Genomic DNA, 20,912 nt, shown 5'->3' with positions numbered 1-20,912 from the left:
ATAAACTGCTCTCACTAACTGGGATCCGCTAAAAGCATTCTACCGCACTTACGGATTCTCTTCGACACCCTAAAACCCTTGGTACGACGATCATCGTTCAACCTTTGTCTTCTCAAGAGGAGCTCGGGATATCGGTCCAAAATGGAGTTCGGGAAAAAAAACCCAATCCCGTTTACTTCAAGGTCCGACCTAAAGGCAAAAGCGCATCTGAAAAGCTTACCTTGCCCCAAAAACGGAACAACAGCTGTGTCATTTGTGTGAAACCACAAACTTTTTTAATGCAAAAAAATACTGAAAGTGTGCCACCGTGTCCAAATATTCATCTGAAGGATACAAAGATATGTCTTTCTGAGGAAAAAGTTTCTCAATGCTGTAGAAAATAAACGTGGTTCTTAAATTATGCCCAAAGAAAGCAGTAAAAAAAGTAATGTTTCATACACCGGAACAGTTAGTCAGAGGTAATAAATTATATAAATACAGTAGTTCATTTGTTTCTTGCTTTTAAAGCATTAATTTTCTAGAACAAGATGAAGTGAATACACCCTTTAAGCCTGCAGCTAGACTGGCCTCTCACTTGGAACTGGGAGAAACAATTTCAACGAAGGTTTAGGGAAAGGAACACCACCCCTCGGTATTTACTGATACATTCAAATAAACAGGACCGCGGCAGTTTAAGGTTTGTAACGACATATATTTTGTTAATAAGTTAGATGTCATCGACTAGGTCATTTCCATACTCTAGACAAACCCAAGAGTAGTTATGATTTTCTACCATACAAGGTCTCCCAATCCTTCCTCGCCCACGGTTCTTTGTGCGATGCTACATGTGGTACTGACGTTGGAGAGAAAAAGAACTCGGAATTTACTTCTTCAGCACGGAAAATGCTTCAAATACAACTACGGTGCTCTGAAATAAATTCAAGTTTGCTTGCTCTTTAGAAACCAGATCAAATCCAAGCCGGGTTAAACCTGCAACCTCCAGGTCTTTCCACCCGCGGCTTTTCGAACGTGAAGTCTTGGGCCACCGAAGCGCTCTCGAAGAGTTCAGATGGGCTCCAGGCTCCGCTTCTCGTCCTCGTCTTGCTCGTGCTTGTACATGAAGGTTAAAAGAAAAAGGGCGATGTCCAAGGAAGACCAGTACGCGGTGTGGGACGTCACCGCTGACCAGTACCGGCTCTCCACCAGGCCTTCTCGGAGCTCAAAGTCGATCCTGTGATCCAGTTCCACTGGAGAGAGCACGACAAAAAAGCAGACAGTTCAAAGAAAAGCTTTCTTTTACCAGACACCCAAGAAAGCCCTAACCAAGAGTCAAAACAGCTTGGTCTAATCTTTGGTCCTTTTTTTTTTTTTTTTAAAGAAAACGGTACCTGTTAAGCGCTTATTATGTGCCAGTCACTGTATTAAGTAGTGGGGTTGATACAAGATAATCAGGTTGGATCCAGTCCCTGTCCTTCGTAGGACTCGTAGTAATAATCCCTCTTTCACAGCTGAGGTAACTGAGGCCCAGAGAAGTAAAGTGCCTTGCCCCAGGTCACACAGCAGACAAGTTGGGGGATTAGAGAAGCAGCAAGGCCTAGTGGATAGAGCTCACATCTGGAAGTCAGGACCTGGGTTCTAATTCCGGATCCGCCACTTCCCCGCCGGGTGACCTTGGGTGGGTCACTTCACTTCTCTGGGCCTCAGTTCCTTCATCTGCAAAATGGGGATTAACGAGTCCCCTGTGGGATGGGGATTAACGAGTCCCCTGTGGGATAGGGACTGTGTCCAACCTGATTAACTCCTATCTACCCCCAGCGCTTTGTTCGGTGGCTGGAACATCGTAAGCGCTTCACATACCAGAAAAAAGGAATATTTTACTCTTCCTCGATCTCTGTATTATCGAAAACATCGATAAATAAGCATGTAGCTAGGGAATTTGCTTCCTCTGACAATTAATCGCATTGCCCTGGCTTGCCTGACAGGATTAACTGATTGACTGCTACTATTCCTATGGATCTGAAGAATGTGAAATATAAAGATCCAGAGAATTACAAAATCATACTCTGTAAGCAGGTTTGTTTAAAAAAACAACAACAACAAAAAACAAACCACCTCACAAAAAGCAATGAGGAATAGAATAAAAATCCCATTGTACCTATCGGCACCAAATGGAAAGAAGTATCTCAAAAGGACAAAGTTGGACAGGAAACGTGCCTGCCAACTCTACTGTATTGTACTTTCCCAAGCGCTTTAAAACGATGCTCTGCCACACTAAATGCTCAAAAATACAATTGATTCACTGATAAATACCATCGATGATGATGAAGTTGGAAGAAAACACTGTGAAGAATACCTTGGCCCCCTGTGTAAGAGGGCTAAAACATCAGGTAGGACAGAGGGGAGGGAAAAAAGAACAGAGAAAAGGGGAAGAGATAGAAGAATCAGAGATGAAATGTCAAGATTCATCTGCTGGAAGCTCAACTAGATCCTAAACATGCTTCATTTTTCCAAGTGATTAAACGATTCCTTTCATGTGTATTCCGAGAAATCATCCAACGGTGAGAAGCCCGACGGAAGAGTTGAGGTAGAGCCAAGAAGTTCGATCTATTTTGCCCAAACCCTTGGGTTAAAGTGAGACATCACTGTCAAACTGGCAGACACCAAATGGTGATCTTACTTAAATTTGGGAAACCAAGGAAGTGGAGAGTTACAAGTCCCTTGCATCTATATACGCCAATTTTTTTTTAAACAGCCCAGGGAGAGCCTCGGAGAATTTTTCTAAGAATGAAAGCAGGTTCGAGAAAAATATTAAGTGCAGGAACACAAATAAGTGCGCTGAATGTCTGCTGCTGGGATGTTTACATTTTTCTTGCAAGAAGGGAATTATTTAAATTTCATTTTTAGGGCAAAAACCACCTCAGTTTGTTTGGCATATGAGACCTGGTTGGTCATTTTAGGCTGATTAAAAATGAGGGAACCTGGGTAAAGACCCAAGCTGGTGGTTTGTAACATCCTAAGTGATTTCACTTGATAAATGGATCAGTCCAGTTGTTAAAGTGGTGGAAAGGTGTTATTCCCAAGGCTGTTCCCCGACTATACCATACCGATGAAATCGCCTTTATTCTCCATTACATTTCCCGGGAAAAGAAGTTGTGGGAGGTTAAGGAACGATTCTTGGAGTCTGAAATCTGCGAAAAAACAAAACAGATCATTGCTGAAGGTGATCCACTGCGAGCTTGACAGCTAGTCAAATGATCTCCGACGGAGCTTTGGCCGAAGGGCACGGCCCACGTTCTCCTGATGTGAGGTGGAAAGCAGAGAGGGTTTGGACCACTCTGAAGAGCCCTGTATTCCCGGGAAAGCAGATATAACGCCGGTGCAGAGAACAGCGTGGCATTTCCTTTAAGCACTCACACAGCTTGGAATCGGCTTCACTCTATCCTGGTGGAGGAGAGTTCGACGGATGGCTGGAATGCTTTCTTGCGGCAAGATGCAAAGCGGGCAGAGAGCAACGATTCAAGTGGCCGGAGCGTTTGGAGAACAGCGAAGAGGTAAAGGAAGGGCCGAATGGTCCCGGTTGCCTCCCAAGGCCCCGGAGATCGACGTTCCCAATTGGGCCCAAGCCGTCCCAACTCGGACCAGAAAATGGAAACGCCTCCGCCTCATCCTTTGGCATCGGGGAGAATTAGCGTCAGGATCAGGGCTTCTCAGAAAATGGGGAGAGGGGGAGGAGGAAGACAGGAAAGGAGGGAAGAGTGCCCGGATCATATCGCCACGTCCGGGAAGAAGGACTTTTGGAAAATGTCGCCCTCACTGATTTGTGCATGGAAGACAGGAGACTGGAGGCCGCCAATTAAATAGGATATTCAATCAATCAATAATAATAATTGTGGTATTTGTAAGCGCTCGCTGTTTGCTAGGCACTGTACTAAGACTGATGAATACAAGCAGATCGGGTTGGACACGGTCCCCGTCCCACGTGGGGCTCACAGTTTCATTACTCATTTTACAGATATGGCAACGGACACGGAGAAGTCAAATGACTTGCCCACGGCAGGCAAGCGGCGGAGCCGAGATTAGAATCCACAACCTTAACCGGACTCTCAGGCCCGTGTTCTATCAGCGATGCCACGCTGCTTCTCAATCAATGGCATGTATTGAACACCTACTATATACAGAGCACCGTACTAAGCAGTGGGGAGAGTACAATACAGCAGGATTAGCATCTGTTCCCTGCCCAGAACGAGCTTCCAGTTTAAAGGCACTAACAATGAAGAGTAGCTGTTTCTGCCAGCCGAAGAATTAGCCACGTAGCTCAGGACACCCACCCCTCCATGGGTTCGATCCTGAAAGCATCCGGAACTGCACAATTATTCCAACCGTGAACAGGGAAGCGGCGTGCCTAGCGGACACAGCCTGACCCTGGGAGTCAGAAGGACCTGGGTTCTAATCCCGGCTTCGCCGCCTGTCTGCTGTGAGACCTTGGGTGAGTCGCTTCACTTCTTCGGGCCTCAGTTCCCTCATCTGGAAACGGGGGATGAAGATAGGGACAGGGATCGCTTCCGATCTGTTAACCTTGTACCTACCCCAGAGCTTCCAACAAGCGCTTGGCACGTAGTGAGCGCCGAACAGATACTATCATTATTATGACCAGCCACGGCTAATTGGAAAGGAATCTGCAGATGCTTTAGCTGTGATGTCATGAGGCTCCACGCCAAGTCAGTGCCCAACTGCACTGCCAAGACCGTCGGGGCTAAAATTAGTCTAGGGGCCTGGCCGGGCCCGGAGGCCTGGAGCGGGCTTGGTGCCGGGGATTCACCTTGGCCAAGGTTTTCCTCCCTCGGGTGATGGTATCTAACCTTCGAAGGAATATGTGGTGATAATAATAATAATAATAATAATAATTATGGCATTTGCTAAGCGCTTACTATGTGCCAGGCACTGTACAAGCAACGCTGTCAGTGGTGCTTCACGATCCTTCTGCCTGGGAAGGAAGGGTCATCACCTTCACCTCGGGATTCGGATGGGCCACTTGCATTCCCTCCCTTTTCTGATGTCATTATTATTATTATAATAGTAATAATAGTGGCATTTGTTAAGCACTTACTATGTGCCAGGCACTGTATTAAAGCGCTGGGGTGGATACAATTCAGGTTGGAAATAATTCCTGCCCCACATGGGGTTCACATTCTTAATCCCCATTTTCCAGATGAGGGAACTGAGGTTTGGCGAAGTGAAGCGATTTGCCCAAAGTCACACAGAAGATAAGCGGAAGAGCGGAGATTAGAACCCAGTCCCTTCTGACTGCTCTGCCCATTAGGGTTATTGCAGGGCTCTGCACATACTCAGGGCTCAATAAATAGCACCGATGGATTGATCGCAAAGGAAAGGAAAAAACTCAACGCATCAAAAACTGGTTTCTAAAAATGGAGGGGGAGGGAAGAAAAGGGTACCAGCATCCATTCCACTTGGCCTACTTGTTCGCTTTAAAAATCAGTACACGGTTAAAGCCGAAGCAGAACCCAGCTCCCGCAAGCAGGCTGAGAGAGACAGAGAGAGAGACAGAGAGAGAGAGAGAGAGAGAGAGAGAGAGAGAGAGAGAGAGAGAGAGAGAGAGAGAGAGAGAGAGAGAGAGTTAGCCAATTTCTAGAGAGGGAGAGAGACAAAGAGAGGGGAAAGGAAAGAGAGAGAAAGGAAAAGAGGGAGAGAGGAAGAGAGGAAAACAGAGGGAGAAGAAAAGAGAGAGGGAGAGAGGACAGAGGAGGAGAAAAGAAAAGAGAGAGAGAGAGGAAAAGAGAGAGAGAGGAAGAGGGAGAGTGAAAGAGAAGAAAAGAGAGGGAGAGAGGACAGAGGAGGAGAGAAGAAAGGAGAGAGAGAGAAAAAGTAAGAGGGGGGAGAGAGGAGGGAGAGAGGAGGAGGAGGAGGGAGAGAGAGAGAGAGAGAGAGAGAGAGAGAGAGAGAGAGAGAGAGAGAGAGAGAGAGAGAGAGAGAGAGAGAGAGAGAGAGAGAGATTGATTGATTGAGGAGAAGAGAGGATGTGAGGCACTAACATGTGGAGTCCAGGAAGCCAGAGCTGCTGTGCGGGAAGGGTTGGGGTGCGCCGGCTGGGAGGACGGGCTGGGCCCCGCCAGCCTTCTTGTCTTCGCCGCTCTCCATCCCTTCTTTCGACGACGTCTCCGACGACTGCGAAGAGGTGGAGCTACTGGACCGTCCGAACCTGGAGAAGAGCATCCCTCCGAGCCCCTTCCCGATGCTGGCGGCTCCTGCGGCGGACACACACACACACACACACACAGGCAGAGTCGTGGTTATCCCCGCCAAGCCGGCCCACGGGGCCGGAGGGGCCCGCAGCGCTCGGCAGGGAAACATCCACCCCCCGCCCTCCTCCCCGCACATGAAACCCACCCAGCCTTACTCAAAGTTGCCAAATAAATCTAGACTATCAAAACAGATTCCGTTCCTAAAAGCTAAAGAGACGATTCTGTCCCCAGCCCTTCTTCCTAAAACCCATTTAATACTTGCGATGAAAATCCTGTCAGCGATAAAGCAAGTGTGACAAGCAATTCAAGGGCTTGGTTGGCCCTTATGGGTCCAGGGGTCCGTCCTACAGAACATTAGCTATAGAGGGAATCAGCAGGAGAAGCAGCACGGCCTAGTGAGTAGAGCACGGGGCTGGGATCCAGAGGACCTGGGCTCTCATCCCGGCACCTGTGAGACCCGGGCTAAGTCAACCTAACTTTCCTGTGCCTCGGTTTTCTCAACAGAAAAATGGGGATTCAATAACTCTTCTCCCTCTTATTTGACTGTGAACCCCATGTGGGCTGGGGACCGTATCCAGAATGAGTAATTTACAACAAGTGCTTGACATGTAAACAAAAAAAGTGCTTAACAATTACCCTTAATAAAAATAATAATAATAATGATAGCATTTATTAAGCGCTTACTATGTGCAAAGCATTGTTCTAAGCGCTGGGGAGGTTACAAGGTGATCAGGTTGTCCCACGGGGGGCTCACGGTCTTAATCCCCATTTTACAGATGAGGGAACTGAGGCACAGAGAAGTTAAGTGACTTGCCCAAAGTCACACAGCTGACACTTGGCAGTGCCAGGATTAGAACCCATGACCTCCGACTCCAAGAGCCTGTTGATGGGTAGGGATTGTCTCTCAGTTGCCGAACTGTACTTTTCAAGTGCTTAGTACAGTGCTCTGCAAACAATAAATGCTCAATTCGATTGAAGGAATAAATATATAACTTCTCTGTGCCTCAGTTGCCTCATCTGTAAAATGGGGACTATGACTGTGAGCCCCCCGTGGGACAACCTGATCACCTTGTTACCTCCCCAGCGCTTAGAACAGTGCTTTGCACATAGTAAGCGCTTAATAAATGCCATCATCATCATCATTATTATTATAAATAATCTGATCTGTGGGATTTTATTATTCCGGTTTAGACTGCCATCTTGTGGAGATAGTGCACTATGGCACTTTTGTTTTTTAAACTTTTGGTATTTGTTAAATCCTTATAACAATAATAATAATAATGATGACGGCATTTGTTTAGCGCTTACTATGTGCAAAGCACTGTTCTAAGCACTGGGAAGGATACAAGGTGATCAGGTTGTCCCACAGTCTTAATCCCCATTTTCCAGATGAGGTAATTGAGGCCCAGAGAAGTGAAGGGACTCGCCCAAGGTCACACAGCAGACATGTGGCAGAGTCAGGATTCGAACCCATGACCTCTGACTCCAAAGCCCGTGCTCTTTCCACCGAGCCACGCTGCTTCTCTATATGCTTGCTATATGCCAGGCACTGTACTAAGCACTGGGGTAGATCCAAGCTAATCAGGTTGGACACAGTCCCTGTCCCACAGAGGGCTCACGGTCTTAATCTCCGTTTTTCATATGAGGAAACTGAGGCCCAATAAAGTGAAGTGACTTACCCAAGGTCACCCAGCAGGCCCCTTCCTTCCTCTTCCCCTCGTCCCCCTCTCCATCCCCCCCATCGTACCTCCTTCCCTTCCCCACAGCACCTGTATATATGTATATATGTTTGTACATATTTATTACTCTATTTATTTATTTTACCTGTACATATCTATTCTATTTATTTTATTTTGTTAGTATGTTTGGTTTTGTTCTCTGTCTCCCCCTTTTAATAATAACAACAATAATGGCATCTGTTAAGCACTTACAATGTGCAAAGCACTGTTCTAAGCGCCGGGGGGGATACAATGTGATCAGGTTGTCCCACGTGGGGCTCACAGTCAAACCCCATTTTGCAGATGAGGGAACTGAGGCGCAGAGAAGTTAAGCCACTCGCCCAAGGTCACACAGCAGACATGCGGCGCAGCCGGGATTCGAACCCATGACCTCTGACTCCAAAGCCCGTGCTCTTTCCACTGAGCCACGCTGCTTCTCTAAGACTGTGAGCCCACTGTTGGGTAGGGACTGTCTCTATGTGTTGCTGACGTGTACTTCCCAAGCACTTAGTACAGTGCTCTGCTCACAGTAAGCGCTCAATAAATACGATTGATGATGATGAAGTGGCGGAGCCGGGATTAGAACCCAGATCCTCTGACTCCTAGTAGGCCTGGGAGCTTTCCACTAGGTCACCGCTGTCACCCTCTAACAGAGTGATGGAATTTAAGCCTCAACGGACCTTACGGCTTTTGAAACGGTTCAATCTGGAAAGCCCCTGGTAACACTTGGGAGGGAGCAATGGGGAGCGGGGTGAGTTATCCGGGGATTGAAGCAGATAATAATAATAATAATAATAAAATAATGATGGCATTTGTTAAGCGCTTACTATGTGCAAAGCACTGTTCTAAGCGCTGGGGGGATACAAGGTGATCAGGTTGTCCCACATGGGGCTCACAATCTTAATCCCCACTTGCCAGATGAGGTAACTGAGGCCCAGAGAAGTGAAGTGACTTGCCCCAAGTCACACAGCTGACAAGTGGTGGAGCCGGGATTCGAACCCATGACCTCTGACTCTCAAGCCCGTACTCTTTCCACTGAGCCACGCTGCTTCTCAAGCAGATCCCAAGCTCTCGTCTCCACAAGCAGGAGGGCAACCCGGCTTCAGGGTGGCATCTTTCTGGGCACGCAGACTAGACCGCTTCCTTTTAGTACAGTGCTCTGCACACAGTAAGCGCTCAATAAATACGATTGGTTGATTTTAGGGTCAATGGCTATGGACAACTGTGAGCCCGTTGGTGGGTAGGGATTGCAGCGTGGCTTAGTGGATAGAGCCCGGGCTTGGGAATCAGAGGTCGTGGGTTCTAATCCCGGCTCCGCCACTTGTCAGCTGTGTGACTTTGGGCACAGACTGTGAGCCCGATGTTGGGTAGGGACTGTCTCTATGTGTTGCCGACTTGTACTTCCCAAGCGCTTAGTACAGTGCTCTGCACACAGTAAGTGCTCAATAAATACGATTGATTGATTGATCTGTGCCTCAGTTACCTCATCTGGAAAATGGGGATTAAGACCGTGAGCCCCATGTGGGACAACCTAATTGCATGGATGATGATGATGATGATGATGGCATTTATTAAGCGCTTACTATGTGCCAAGCACTGTTCTAAGCACTGGGGAGGTCACAAGGTGATCGGGTTGTCCCACGTGGGGCTCCCAGTCTTCACCCCCGTTTTCCAGATGAGGGAACTGAGGCCCAGAGAAGTGAAGTGACTTGCCCAAAGTCACCCAGATGACAATTGGCGGAGCCGGGATTTGAACCCATGACCTGTGACTCCAAAGCCCGGGCTCTTTCCACTGAACCACGCTGCTTTTCACGCTGTATCTACCACAGTGCTTGGCACACAGTAAGCGCTTTAAAAACACCATGATTATTCTTATTATTATTATTGTTGTTGTCTCTGTGGCCACATTGTACTTTCCAAGCGCTCCGCACAGTGCTCTGCACACAGTAAGCGCTCAATAAATACGATTGATTGATTGTGCCTCAGTTACCTCATCTGGAAAATGGGGATTAAGACCGTGAGCCCCATGTGGGACAACCTAATTGCATGTATGATGATGATGATGGCATTTATTAAGCGCTTAGCGCAAAGCACTGTTCTAAGCACTGGGGAGGTCACAAGGTGATCAGGTTGTCCCACGTGGGGCTCCCAGTCTTCACCCCCATTTTCCAGATGAGGGAACTGAGGCCCAGAGAAGTGAAGTGACTTGCCCAAAGTCACCCAGCTGACAATTGGTGGAGCCGGGATTTGAACCCATGACCTGTGACTCCAAAGCCCGGGCTCTTTCCACTGAACCACGCTGCTTTTCACGCTGTATCTACCACAGTGCTTGGCACGCAGTAAGCGCTTTAAAAACACCATGATTATTCTTATTATTATTATTGTTGTTGTCTCTGTGGCCACATTGTACTTTCCAAGCGCTCCGCACAGTGCTCTGCACACAGTAAGCGCTCAATAAATACGATTGATTGATTGATCTGTGCCTCAGTTACCTCATCTGGAAAATGGGGATTAAGACCGTGAGCCCCATGTGGGACAACCTAATTGCATGGATGATGATGATGATGGCATTTATTAAGCGCTTAGCGCAAAGCACTGTTCTAAGCACTGGGGAGGTCACAAGGTGATCAGGTTGTCCCACGTGGGGCTCCCAGTCTTCACCCCCATTTTCCAGATGAGGGAACTGAGGCCCAGAGAAGTGAAGTGACTTGCCCATAGTCACGCAGCTGACAACTGGCGGAGCCGGAATTTGAACCCATGACCTGTGACTCCAAAGCCGGGGCTCTTTCCACTGAGCCATGCTGCTTTTCACGCTGTATCTACCACAGTGCTTGGCACACAGTAAGCGCTTTAACAAACACCATGATTATTCTTCTTATTATTATCGTTGTTGTCTCTGTGGCCACATCGTACTTTCCAAGCGCTCCGCACAGTGCTCTGCACACAGTAAGCGCTCAATAAATACGATTGATTGATTGATCTGTGCCTCAGTTACCTCACCTGGAAAATGGGGATTAAGACCGTGAGCCCCATGTGGGACAACCTAATTGCATGGATGATGATGATGATGATGGCATTTATTAAGCGCTTACTATGTGCCAAGCACTGTTCTAAGCGCTGGGGAGGTTACAAGGTGATCGGGTTGTCCCACGGGGGGCTCCCAGTCTTCACCCCCGTTTTCCAGATGAGGGAACTGAGGCCCAGAGAAGTGAAGTGACTTGCCCAAAGTCACCCAGCTGACAATTGGCGGAGCCGGGATTTGAACCCATGACCTGTGACTCCAAAGCCCGGGCTCTTTCCACTGAGCCACGCTGCTTTTCACGCTGTATCTACCACAGTGCTTGGCACATAGTAAGCGCTTTAACAAACACCATGATTATTCTTCTTCTTATTATTGTTGTTGTCTCTGTGGCCAAATTGTACTTTCCAAGCGCTCAGTACAGTGCTCTGCACACAGTAAGCGCTCAATAAATACGATTGATTGATTGATCTGTGCCTCAGTTACCTCATCTGGAAAATGGGGATTAAGACCGTGAGCCCCATGTGGGACAACCTAATTGCATGGATGATGATGATGATGGCATTTATTAAGCGCTTAGCGCAAAGCACTGTTCTAAGCACTGGGGAGGTCACAAGGTGATCAGGTTGTCCCACAGGGGGCTCCCAGTCTTCACCCCCGTTTTCCAGATGAGGGAACTGAGGCCCAGAGAAGTGAAGTGACTTGCCCAAAGTCACCCAGCTGACAACTGGCGGAGCCGGGATTTGAACCCATGACCTGTGACTCCAAAGCCAGGGCTCTTTCCACTGAACCACGCTGCTTTTCCCGCTGTATCTACCACAGTGCTTGGCACGCAGTAAGCGCTTTAACAAACACCATGATTATTCTTCTTATTATTATCGTTGTTGTCTCCGTGGCCACATCGTACTTTCCAAGCGCTCCGCACAGTGCTCTGCACGCAGTCAGCGCTCAACAAATACGACCGAATGAACGAACGACTTACCCAATATGCTCGCTTTGCCTATGTTGGTGATGGATTCCCCGTAGTGTCGTCGGGCCATGACCGGAGAAGTCACCGGGCTCGGGATGCTCGACAGACTGTCGCTTTCTGGGGCTGAGGTAGGTTCTTTCGCTGGGTTGAGAAAGCTTGGCTTCATGTGCTCGTAGGGTAAAGGGTTTGTGGTGTTGTACCAGTGGATCTGGACGGGGGAGATGTTACTGTAGTGCTTCAGAATTAATGGTTCTAATCGGTACGCCTTGATTTAAGACAGGCACGGGAAAGAAAAAAAAAACAGATTACAGGACAGAGTGAATGGGGACGCGGGTAATTCTTCACAACGGGTCACGTCAAGTCCTCTTTTCTAAATCGACAAATATCACTGTAATAATGACGACATTTATCAGGCGCTTCCTATGTGCGAGGCACTGTTCTAAGCGCTGGGGAGGTTACAAGGTGATGGGGTGGTCCCACGGGGGGCTCACGGTCTTCGTCCCCAGTTTTACAGATGAGGGAACGGAGGCCCAGAGAAGCGGAGTGACCTGCCCGAAGTCACACGGCTGGCAAGTGGCAGAGCCGGGATTGGAACCCGTGACCTCTGACTCCAAAGCCCGGGGCTCTTCTCTAAGACTGTAAGACTGTAAACCAAGAAAACGGTGGACTTCTCCAACTTTTTTTTTTAAAAACTGCAGAAGTGAGGTGCTTACCCTCTGTCAGGCACTGGGGTCATCATCATCATCATCATCAATCGCATTTATTGAGCGCTTACTATGTGCAGAGCACTGTACTAAGCGCTTGGGAAGTACAAATTCCCAAATCCCTTGGGAAGTACAAATTCCACGCTACAGGAAGCAGCGTGGCTCAGTGGAAAGAGCGCGGGCTTGGGAGCCAGAGGTCATGGGTTCAAATCCCGCCTCCCCCACATGTCAGCTGTGTGACCTTGGGCAAGTCACTTCACTTCTCTGTGCCTCAGTTCCCTCATCTGTAAAATGGGGATTAAGACTGTGAGCCCGACATGGGACAACCTCATCTCCTTGTGTTCCCCCCAGCGCTTAGAACAGTGCTTTGCACATAGTAAGCGCTTAAATACCAACATTATTATTATTATTATTACAAATTGGCAACACATAGAGACAGTCGCTACCCAACAGTGGGCTCACAGTCTAAAATCCCAGCTCCACCAATTGTCAGCTGTGTGACTTTGGGCAAGTCACTTTTAACTTCTCCGGGCCTCAGTTCCCTCAACTGTAAAATGGGGATTAAATCTGTGAGCCCCACGAGGGACAACCTGATCACCTTGTAACCTCCCCAGCGCTTAGAACAGTGCTTTGCACATAGTAAACGCTTAATAAATGCCATTATTATTATTATTATTATTATTATTATTAAAAGGGGTCGATACAAGCTAATCAGGTTAGACCCCATCCATGTCCTAAAGGACACTCCCTATTTTAATAATAATAACTGTGATATTTGTCAAGTGCTTCTCATGTGCCCGGCACTCTACTAAGCGCTGGGGTGGATACCAGCAAATTGGGTTGGACACAGTCCCTGTCCCACATGGGGGTCACGGTCTTAATCCCCATTTGTGAGATGAGGTGAGGGAAGCCCAGAGAAGTGAAGCGACTTGGCCAAAGTCACACAGCAGACATGGGGCGGAGCCGGGTTCAGAACCCCGGTCCTTATCACTCCAAGGCCCGGGTTCTATCCACTGGGCCGTGCTGCTCCTCTTGAAGAAGCGTTGTGAAGAATGGGGGGCAGCAAGGGGAAGGGGGGTGTAACAGGAACCATCCCGCACCGTTCCCCCAAACACCGCCGTCCCCGCAACAAGTTAGAGAAGTAGCGTGGCTCAGTGGGAAAGAGCACGGGCTTTGGAGTCAGAGGTCACGGGTTCAAATCCTGGCTCCGCCAGTTAGCTGTGTGACTTTGGGCAAGTCACTTCACTTCCCTGGGCCTCAGTTCCCTCATCTGTAAAATGGGGATGAAGACTGTGAGCCCCCCCGTGGGACAACCTGATCATCTTCAAAAATCTCAAAAATCCTCAAAAATCTCCAGTGGCTACCAATCAATCTGCGCATCAGGCAGAAACTCCTCACCCTGGGCTTCCAGGCTGTCCATCCATCCCCTCGCCCCCTCCTACCTCCCCTCCCTTCTCTCCTTCTCCAGCCCAGCCCGCACCCTCCGCTCCTCCGCCGCTAATCTCCTCACCGTACCTCGTTCTCGCCTGTCCCGCCATCGACCCCCAGCCCAAGTCATCCCCCGGGCCTGGAATGCCCCCAATCCCTCTGCCCATCCGCCAAGCTAGCTCTCTTCCTCCCTTCAAGGCCCTGCTGAGAGCTCACCTCCTCCAGGAGGCCTTCCCACACTGAGCCCCTTCCTTCCTCTTCCCCTCGTCCCCCTCTCCATCCCCCCATCTTACCACCTTCCCTTCCCCACAGCACCTGTATATATGTACATGTTTGTACGTATTCATTACTCTATTTATTTATTTATTTTATTTGTACATATCTATTCTATTTATTTTATTTTGTTAGTATGTCTGGTTTTGTTCTCTGTCTCCCCCTTTTAGACTGTGAGCCCACTGTTGGGTAGGGACTGTCTCTATATGTTGCCAATTTGTACTTCCCAAGCGCTTACTACAGTGCTCTGCACATAGTAAGCGCTCAATAAATACGATTGATGACGATGATGATCATCATCTTGTAACCTCTCCAGCGCTTAGAACAGTGCTCTGCACACAGTAAGCGCTTAATAAATGCCATTATTACTATTATTATTATTAAGTCCCTCCTCCCCCCGGCCGGCCCGACTCACCACCGGATCCGTGGGATGGAAAATGTTGAGCAGCCGGTTGCAGATGACCCGGGGGAGGATGTGGTCTTGGCTGCCACTGGTGCCCGGTCGGATGCCCCGCAGGGCCAAGAAGACGGCCAGGGGGGACCCCATGCAGAAAAAGTTTTCCACCTAGGGACAAGAGACCGTTGGGCCTTCTGGGTTAGGGGTGGGGTGACCGGAGTGGGGAGGGGCTCTGGTTTTCCCGGGACCTCCCATCCACCTGACGATTCCCGTTTCGGCCGGGTCCTGCATCCCAGTTTGGCAGCCGAGAAGGAATGGGGTGCGAGGACCCTGGGGGGAGGCTACAATTTAGGGTCACGTTGCCTCTAGATTCCAACGTTGGCTGAGAGTACACCCACCATCACCCCCCTCCTTAGATCGTAAGCTCGAGGGCAGGGTCACACCGTCTAATAATAAGTACTAACTACTACTGGACTCTCCCAAGTGCTTCGGTACAGCATGAAGCAGAGAAGCAGAGAAGCAGCATGGCTCAATGGAAAGAGCCCGGGCTTTGAAGTCAGAGGGCATGGGTTCGAATCCCGGCTCCACCGCGTGTCAGCTGTGTGACCTTGGGCAAGTCACTTAACTTCTCTGAGCCTCAGTTCCCTCATCTGGGAAATGGGGATTAAGACTGTGAGCCCCACGTGGGACAACCTGATCAACTTGTATCCCCCCAGCGCTTAGAACAGTGCTTTGCACATAGTAAGAGCTTAACAAATGCCATCATTATTATTATTACAGCGCTCTGCCCAGCGTTAGGTCCAAAAAATAGTACCGACTGACTTATCGAGGGCAGACGGAGCTCCGGAACAGGGAGAGGTTACTCCTGGATCAGCCGTCCGATTCCATCTCGCAACTACTGGTACTTCCCAAGCGCTTAGTACAGTGCTCTGCACACAGGAAGCGCTCAGTAAATACGGTTGAATGAATGAACTACTGTTGCGATCCTCGAGCAAATTCATTCATTCATTCAACAGTGTTTATTGAACGCTTACTGCGTGCAAAGCACTTTGGTAAGCGCTTAGGAAACGCTTGCGGTTCGCCCGCAAAGAGCGGGCCCGGTGATCCGGGGACATGGAACCATAGTGAAGGGGTTGATTTGGCACTCCACACAAGTGGGTTGATTTTTACGGCTGCAAACTCAGTTACTTCATTTCTCTACAACCTTGGGAGTACACGGCATCGCTCGGACGCAGCAGCAGAAGTGCAGTTGGAGAGTAGCAAGAAACCAGCCAGTCCACTCGCTGGCTTCAAGCACCTTTGATCTTCCCTTGAAACTTACATACCTTAAATTTTAAGGCAGGTGTTTTGGTCGTGTCTACAGGCTTCAGCCCCTGCAGCCTCTCTTCTATTTCTCTCATCCTAGAAATCGGTAAGAACGTTGACAAAGTATACGTTTGTAACAGCTTGTCGGGTTCGGAGCGGTTCTCGTTAACAGACCGATGGAACAGAGTGACTTTTCAGCCCTTCCTGAGTTAAGCTGAACAGAGGCCGGCCCTTTTCGATTCTGACATTCACGACAGATGGGGTATATGACTGATCAATCAATGCATCGATCGATCAATCAGTCGTAAGGATGCCAACCTGTGCAGCTGAGGAAAAGCTTCAGGAAGAACCTTTCTGACCCATCGCGGCGGCAAGAGCATTGCAGGCCGTTCGGACTGTAAGTCCGTTGTGGGCAGGGAATGTGACTGTTTATTGCTGTAGTACGGTGCTCTGCACATAATAAGTGCTCGATAAATGTGATTGAATAATGAATGGGCTAACTTTGACCCAGATGGGGGCCGAGCCAAAGTGAGGGTGGTCCCCTGGCCACCAGCGCTTAGAACAGTGCTTTGCACACAGTAAGCGCTTAATAAATGCCATTATTATTATTATTATTATTATTATTATTATTATTATTATTATCAAGCAAGATGGTGATGGTGGGGGGGTACAGGAGTGGCCAGATTCCTGGGGATGGGGGGCTTGGGATCCCTGGCTTCTCAGGTACCAGGACCCCAGAGGAAGACGGGGAAGACAGCTTGGGGGACTGAGGGACAGGGACCGACTGTAATTCCCAACTGTGGGTTCTTTATTATTATTATTATTAGTGACAGTAATAATAATATTTGTTAAGCACTTACTATGTGCCAGGCACTGTACTAAGCGCTGGGATGGATACGGGCAAATCGGGTTGGACTCAGTCCCTGTCCCACATGAGGCTCACAGCCTCAAACCCCATTTTCCAGATGCGATAACCAAGGCACAGAGAAGTGAAGTGACTTGCCCAAGGTCCCACAGACAAGGAGAAGCAGCGTGGCTCAGTGAAAAGAGCCCAGGCTTGGGAGTCAGAGGTCATGGGTATTAATCCCGGCTTCGCCACTTGTCAGCTGTGTGACTTTGGGCGAGTCGCTTAACTTCTCTGGGCCTCAGTGACCTCATCTGGAAAATGGGGATTAAGACTGTAAGCCCCATGCAGGACAACCTGATCACCTTGTAACCCCTCCAGCTCTTAGAACAGTGCTTTGCATATAGTAAGCGCTTAACAAATACTATTACTATTATTATTATTATTATTATCATTATTAAGGAGTGGAGCTGGGATTAGAGCTCATGACCTTTTGATTCCCAGGCCCATGCTCTAGTCACTACGCCTTACTGCTTCCTAGTGCTTTTTTGTTTTTATTCTTTTCTTCCTTTTTTACTTTTTTCCCCAGTGATTAATTAGTTCAGTGCTCTGAACTAAGTAGCACAATTAGTATTACTACTATTGCTGCAGGTGAGTGATTATATATATATATATATAATATATAATACATATAATATATAATACATGTAATATATTACATACAATATATTACATATAACATATAATACTAATATATAATACATATAATAAATAAAATACATATAATATGTATAATACATATAATATATATAATACATATTACGTATATAATACATAAAATATATACATAATACACACAATATATATATATATATGTAGATTATATATATATAATACATATTATATATATATAAATATGCCCCAGAGTCCGCTGTTGTCAGTAGTGCAGTAATGCAAGCAAGAAGCTCAACATCCACCTGGACTGTACTAAGCGGAAAAAGCCCTCAAACCTAAACATCTCCCCGGGTTTTTGATTCATCCCAAATGGGTTTTGGTCATTCATTCGTTCAATCATATTTATTGAGTGCTTACTGTGTGCAGAGCACTGTACTAAGCGCTTGGGAGATCACACTACAATAAGAGACACATTCCCTACCCACAGTGGTCTGCACAAAGACATTCATTGATTCAATCGTATTTATTGAGCGCTTACTGTGTGCAGAGCACTGTACTAAGCGCTTGGGAAGTCCAAGTTGGCAACATATAGAGACGGTCCCTACCCAACAGCGGGCTCACAGTCTAGAAGGGGGAGATGGACAACAAAACAAAACATATTAACAAGGTAAAATAAATAGAATAGCAAATATGTACAAGTGAAATAGAGTAATAAAAGACATAGCCTAGTGGCTAGAGCCCAGACCTGGGAGTAAGAAGGACTTCTTACTCTGCTTACTCTTCTTACTCTGTGCTCTGCACATAGTAAGCGCTCAATAAATACGATTGATGATGACCTGGGTTCTAACACTGGCTCTGCCCCTTGTTTCTGGGTGACCTTGGATGAGTCATTTCCCTCCTGAGTCCCACCTCCCTCAGCTGTAAAATGGGAATTAAGGCTGAGAGCCCCACGTGGACAGGGACTGTGTCCAACCTGATTAGCTTGTATCTACCCCAATGCTTAGTACAGTTCCTGGCGCACAGTAAGCACTAAACAAATACCATAAAAAGGTAAAAAAAAAAAAAAGACGTGGCATGAGAAATATCGCCATCATCATCATCATCAATCGTATTTATTGAGCGCTTACTGTGTGCAGAGCACTGTACTAAGCGCTTGGGAAGTACAAATTGGCAACATAGAGAGACGGTCCCTACCCAACAGTGGGCTCACAGTCTAAAACAGAACAAAACCAAACATACTAACAAAATAAAACAAATAGAATAGAATAGATATGTTGCGTTGGGGTCCAACGCAGTTCGCAAATGGGATCGGGAAAAGAGACAGAAGAGCCTCAGTGACCTCATCTGTAAAATGGGGATAAGTGTGTGAGCCCCAAGTGGGACAGGGATTGTGTCCGACCTGATTAGCTTGGATTTTTAATTGTTATTGTATTTGTTAAGCGCTTACTCTGTGCCAAGCACTGTTCTAAGCGGGGGTAATAATAATAATAATGTTGGTATTTAAGGGCTTACTCTGTGCCAAGCACTGTTCTAATAATAGTAATGTTACGGTGAATGTTCTTTCCATTTTAAAATAACAAGGGTCAGAGGTCTCACCAGCACCTACGGTTCTGGAAGGCTGTAGGCCAGTCTTGGCGTACCAAGACTTATGTTGCCAATCTGTACTTCCCAAGCGCTTAGTACAGTGCTCTGCACATAGTCAGCGCTCAATAAATACGATTGATGATGACGCACGCTCGTTGTGGGCAGGGAGCCTGTCTGTTTATTGTTGTACTGTCCTCTCCCAAGTGCTTAGAGCAGTGCTCTGCACACAGTAAGTACTGAATAAGGACGGCTGAATGAAGGAGAGTGAACTACGGCCTGGTCTGCACACAGTAAGTACTGAATCATCATCATCATCAATCGGATTTATTGAGCGCTTACTCCGTGCAGAGCACTGTTCATTACTGAATAAGGACGGCTGAATGAAGGAGAGTGAACTACGGCCTGGTCGCAGCCGGGGAGGGAGGAAAGGGGCAGGGACCCTTACCGCCGTTGGGTTATGTACAGCTCGTCGAGGAGATGGCGCTCCTCAAAGCTCAGCCACCGACCCGCGGGATCCTCCCTCTCTTTCCGCAGCAGCTGCTCGTAGAGCCGCACCGGGTTCCACCCGGTCATTATGTCGTAGGTGATGACGCACCCCAACGAGTGCGACACGATGGACACTTTGCCCCCCTTGGCCTCGAAGTCCGGGTTCCGGGAGCAGAAGAGCGAGTACAACCGATTCAGCTCTTGCTGAAGGCCTTTCACGAGCTATGGAGAGAGACAGAAAGAAAAAGAAAGTCTCAATACCGACTTCAGCCCTCATGAGAAGCAGCACGGCACGGTGGATAGAGCACAGGCCCGAGAGGCAGAAGGCCATGGGTTCTAATTCCGGCTGTGACCCTGGTCACTTAACCTCTCTGGGCCTCAGTTACCTCATCTGGGAAATGGAGATTAAGAGGGTGAGCTCAAGGGGGACAGGGACTGTGTCCAGCCTGATTAACTTGCTTCTACCCCAGTGCTTAGAATCAATCAATCCTATTTATTGAGCGCTTACTGTGTGCAGAGCACTGTACTGAGCGCTTGGGCAACAGACAGAGACAATCCCTACCCAACAGTGGGCTCACAGTCTAGAACAGTGCCTCGCACACAGTAAGCGCTTAATTAAGTACCATAATTATTTATTTACTTATCTCACCTGCTTGGGTGGCTGTGCTCCTCACCTGCAACTCCTTGTGGATGGGGAATGTCTGTAATATTGTTCTATTGTACTCTCCCAAGCGCTTTGCATGCAGTAAATGCTCAATAAATACAACTGACTGACCGTTAAAACCCTTGCTTCGGTGAATATAAGCATTCCTTCCGTCCCACCACTTTACCTTCCCCCTGGCAGCTGGATCATCATCATCATCTTCATCAATCGTATTTATTGAGCACTTACTGTGTGCAGAGCACTGTACTAAGCGCTTGGGAAGTACAAATTGGCAACATATAGAGATAGAGACAGTCCCTGCCCAACAGTGGGCTCACAGTCTAAAAGGGGGAGACAGAGAACAAAACCAAATATACTAACAAAAGAAATAGAATAGATATGTACAAGTAAAATAGAGTAATAAATATGTACAAACATATATACATCTATACAGGTGCTGTGGGGAAGGGAAGGAGGTAAGATGGGGGGGATGGAGAGGGGGACGAGGGGGAGAGGAGGGAAGGGGCTCAGTCTGGGAAGGTCTGGGATGCCCACCCATCTGCTTCCCGTGCCCAGAGATGTTTCTGTGGTGAGCACCGCTTCGACGCCGAAGAACAGGGCCTCCCC

The 20,912-nt window shown here is 47.9% G+C and overlaps 1 protein-coding gene across 1 annotated transcript in view; it reads right to left on the bottom strand.

Annotated features, from left to right (window-relative positions):
• Positions 1 to 256: 256 nt before the first annotated feature.
• Positions 257 to 20,912, bottom strand: part of DDHD1 (DDHD domain containing 1) — a 94,435-nt gene continuing 73,779 nt past the window's right edge. The window contains exons 15-21 of the mRNA XM_038756714.1: positions 19,602 to 19,864; positions 16,074 to 16,149; positions 14,767 to 14,916; positions 11,959 to 12,211; positions 6,030 to 6,242; positions 3,084 to 3,167; positions 257 to 1,226 (exon numbers count right to left, since the gene is read on the bottom strand). Of these exons, the coding sequence (XP_038612642.1) occupies positions 1,045 to 1,226; positions 3,084 to 3,167; positions 6,030 to 6,242; positions 11,959 to 12,211; positions 14,767 to 14,916; positions 16,074 to 16,149; positions 19,602 to 19,864 (1,221 nt within the window). The 3' untranslated portion in view covers positions 257 to 1,044. The remainder of the gene's footprint in view (positions 1,227 to 3,083; positions 3,168 to 6,029; positions 6,243 to 11,958; positions 12,212 to 14,766; positions 14,917 to 16,073; positions 16,150 to 19,601; positions 19,865 to 20,912) is intronic.

Source organism: Tachyglossus aculeatus, chromosome 14 (genome assembly GCF_015852505.1).
Source record: "Tachyglossus aculeatus isolate mTacAcu1 chromosome 14, mTacAcu1.pri, whole genome shotgun sequence".
NCBI lineage: Eukaryota > Metazoa > Chordata > Mammalia > Monotremata > Tachyglossidae > Tachyglossus > Tachyglossus aculeatus.
Note: the sequence above shows the minus strand (reverse complement) of the source record. Positions and strands in the feature narration are given on the sequence as shown.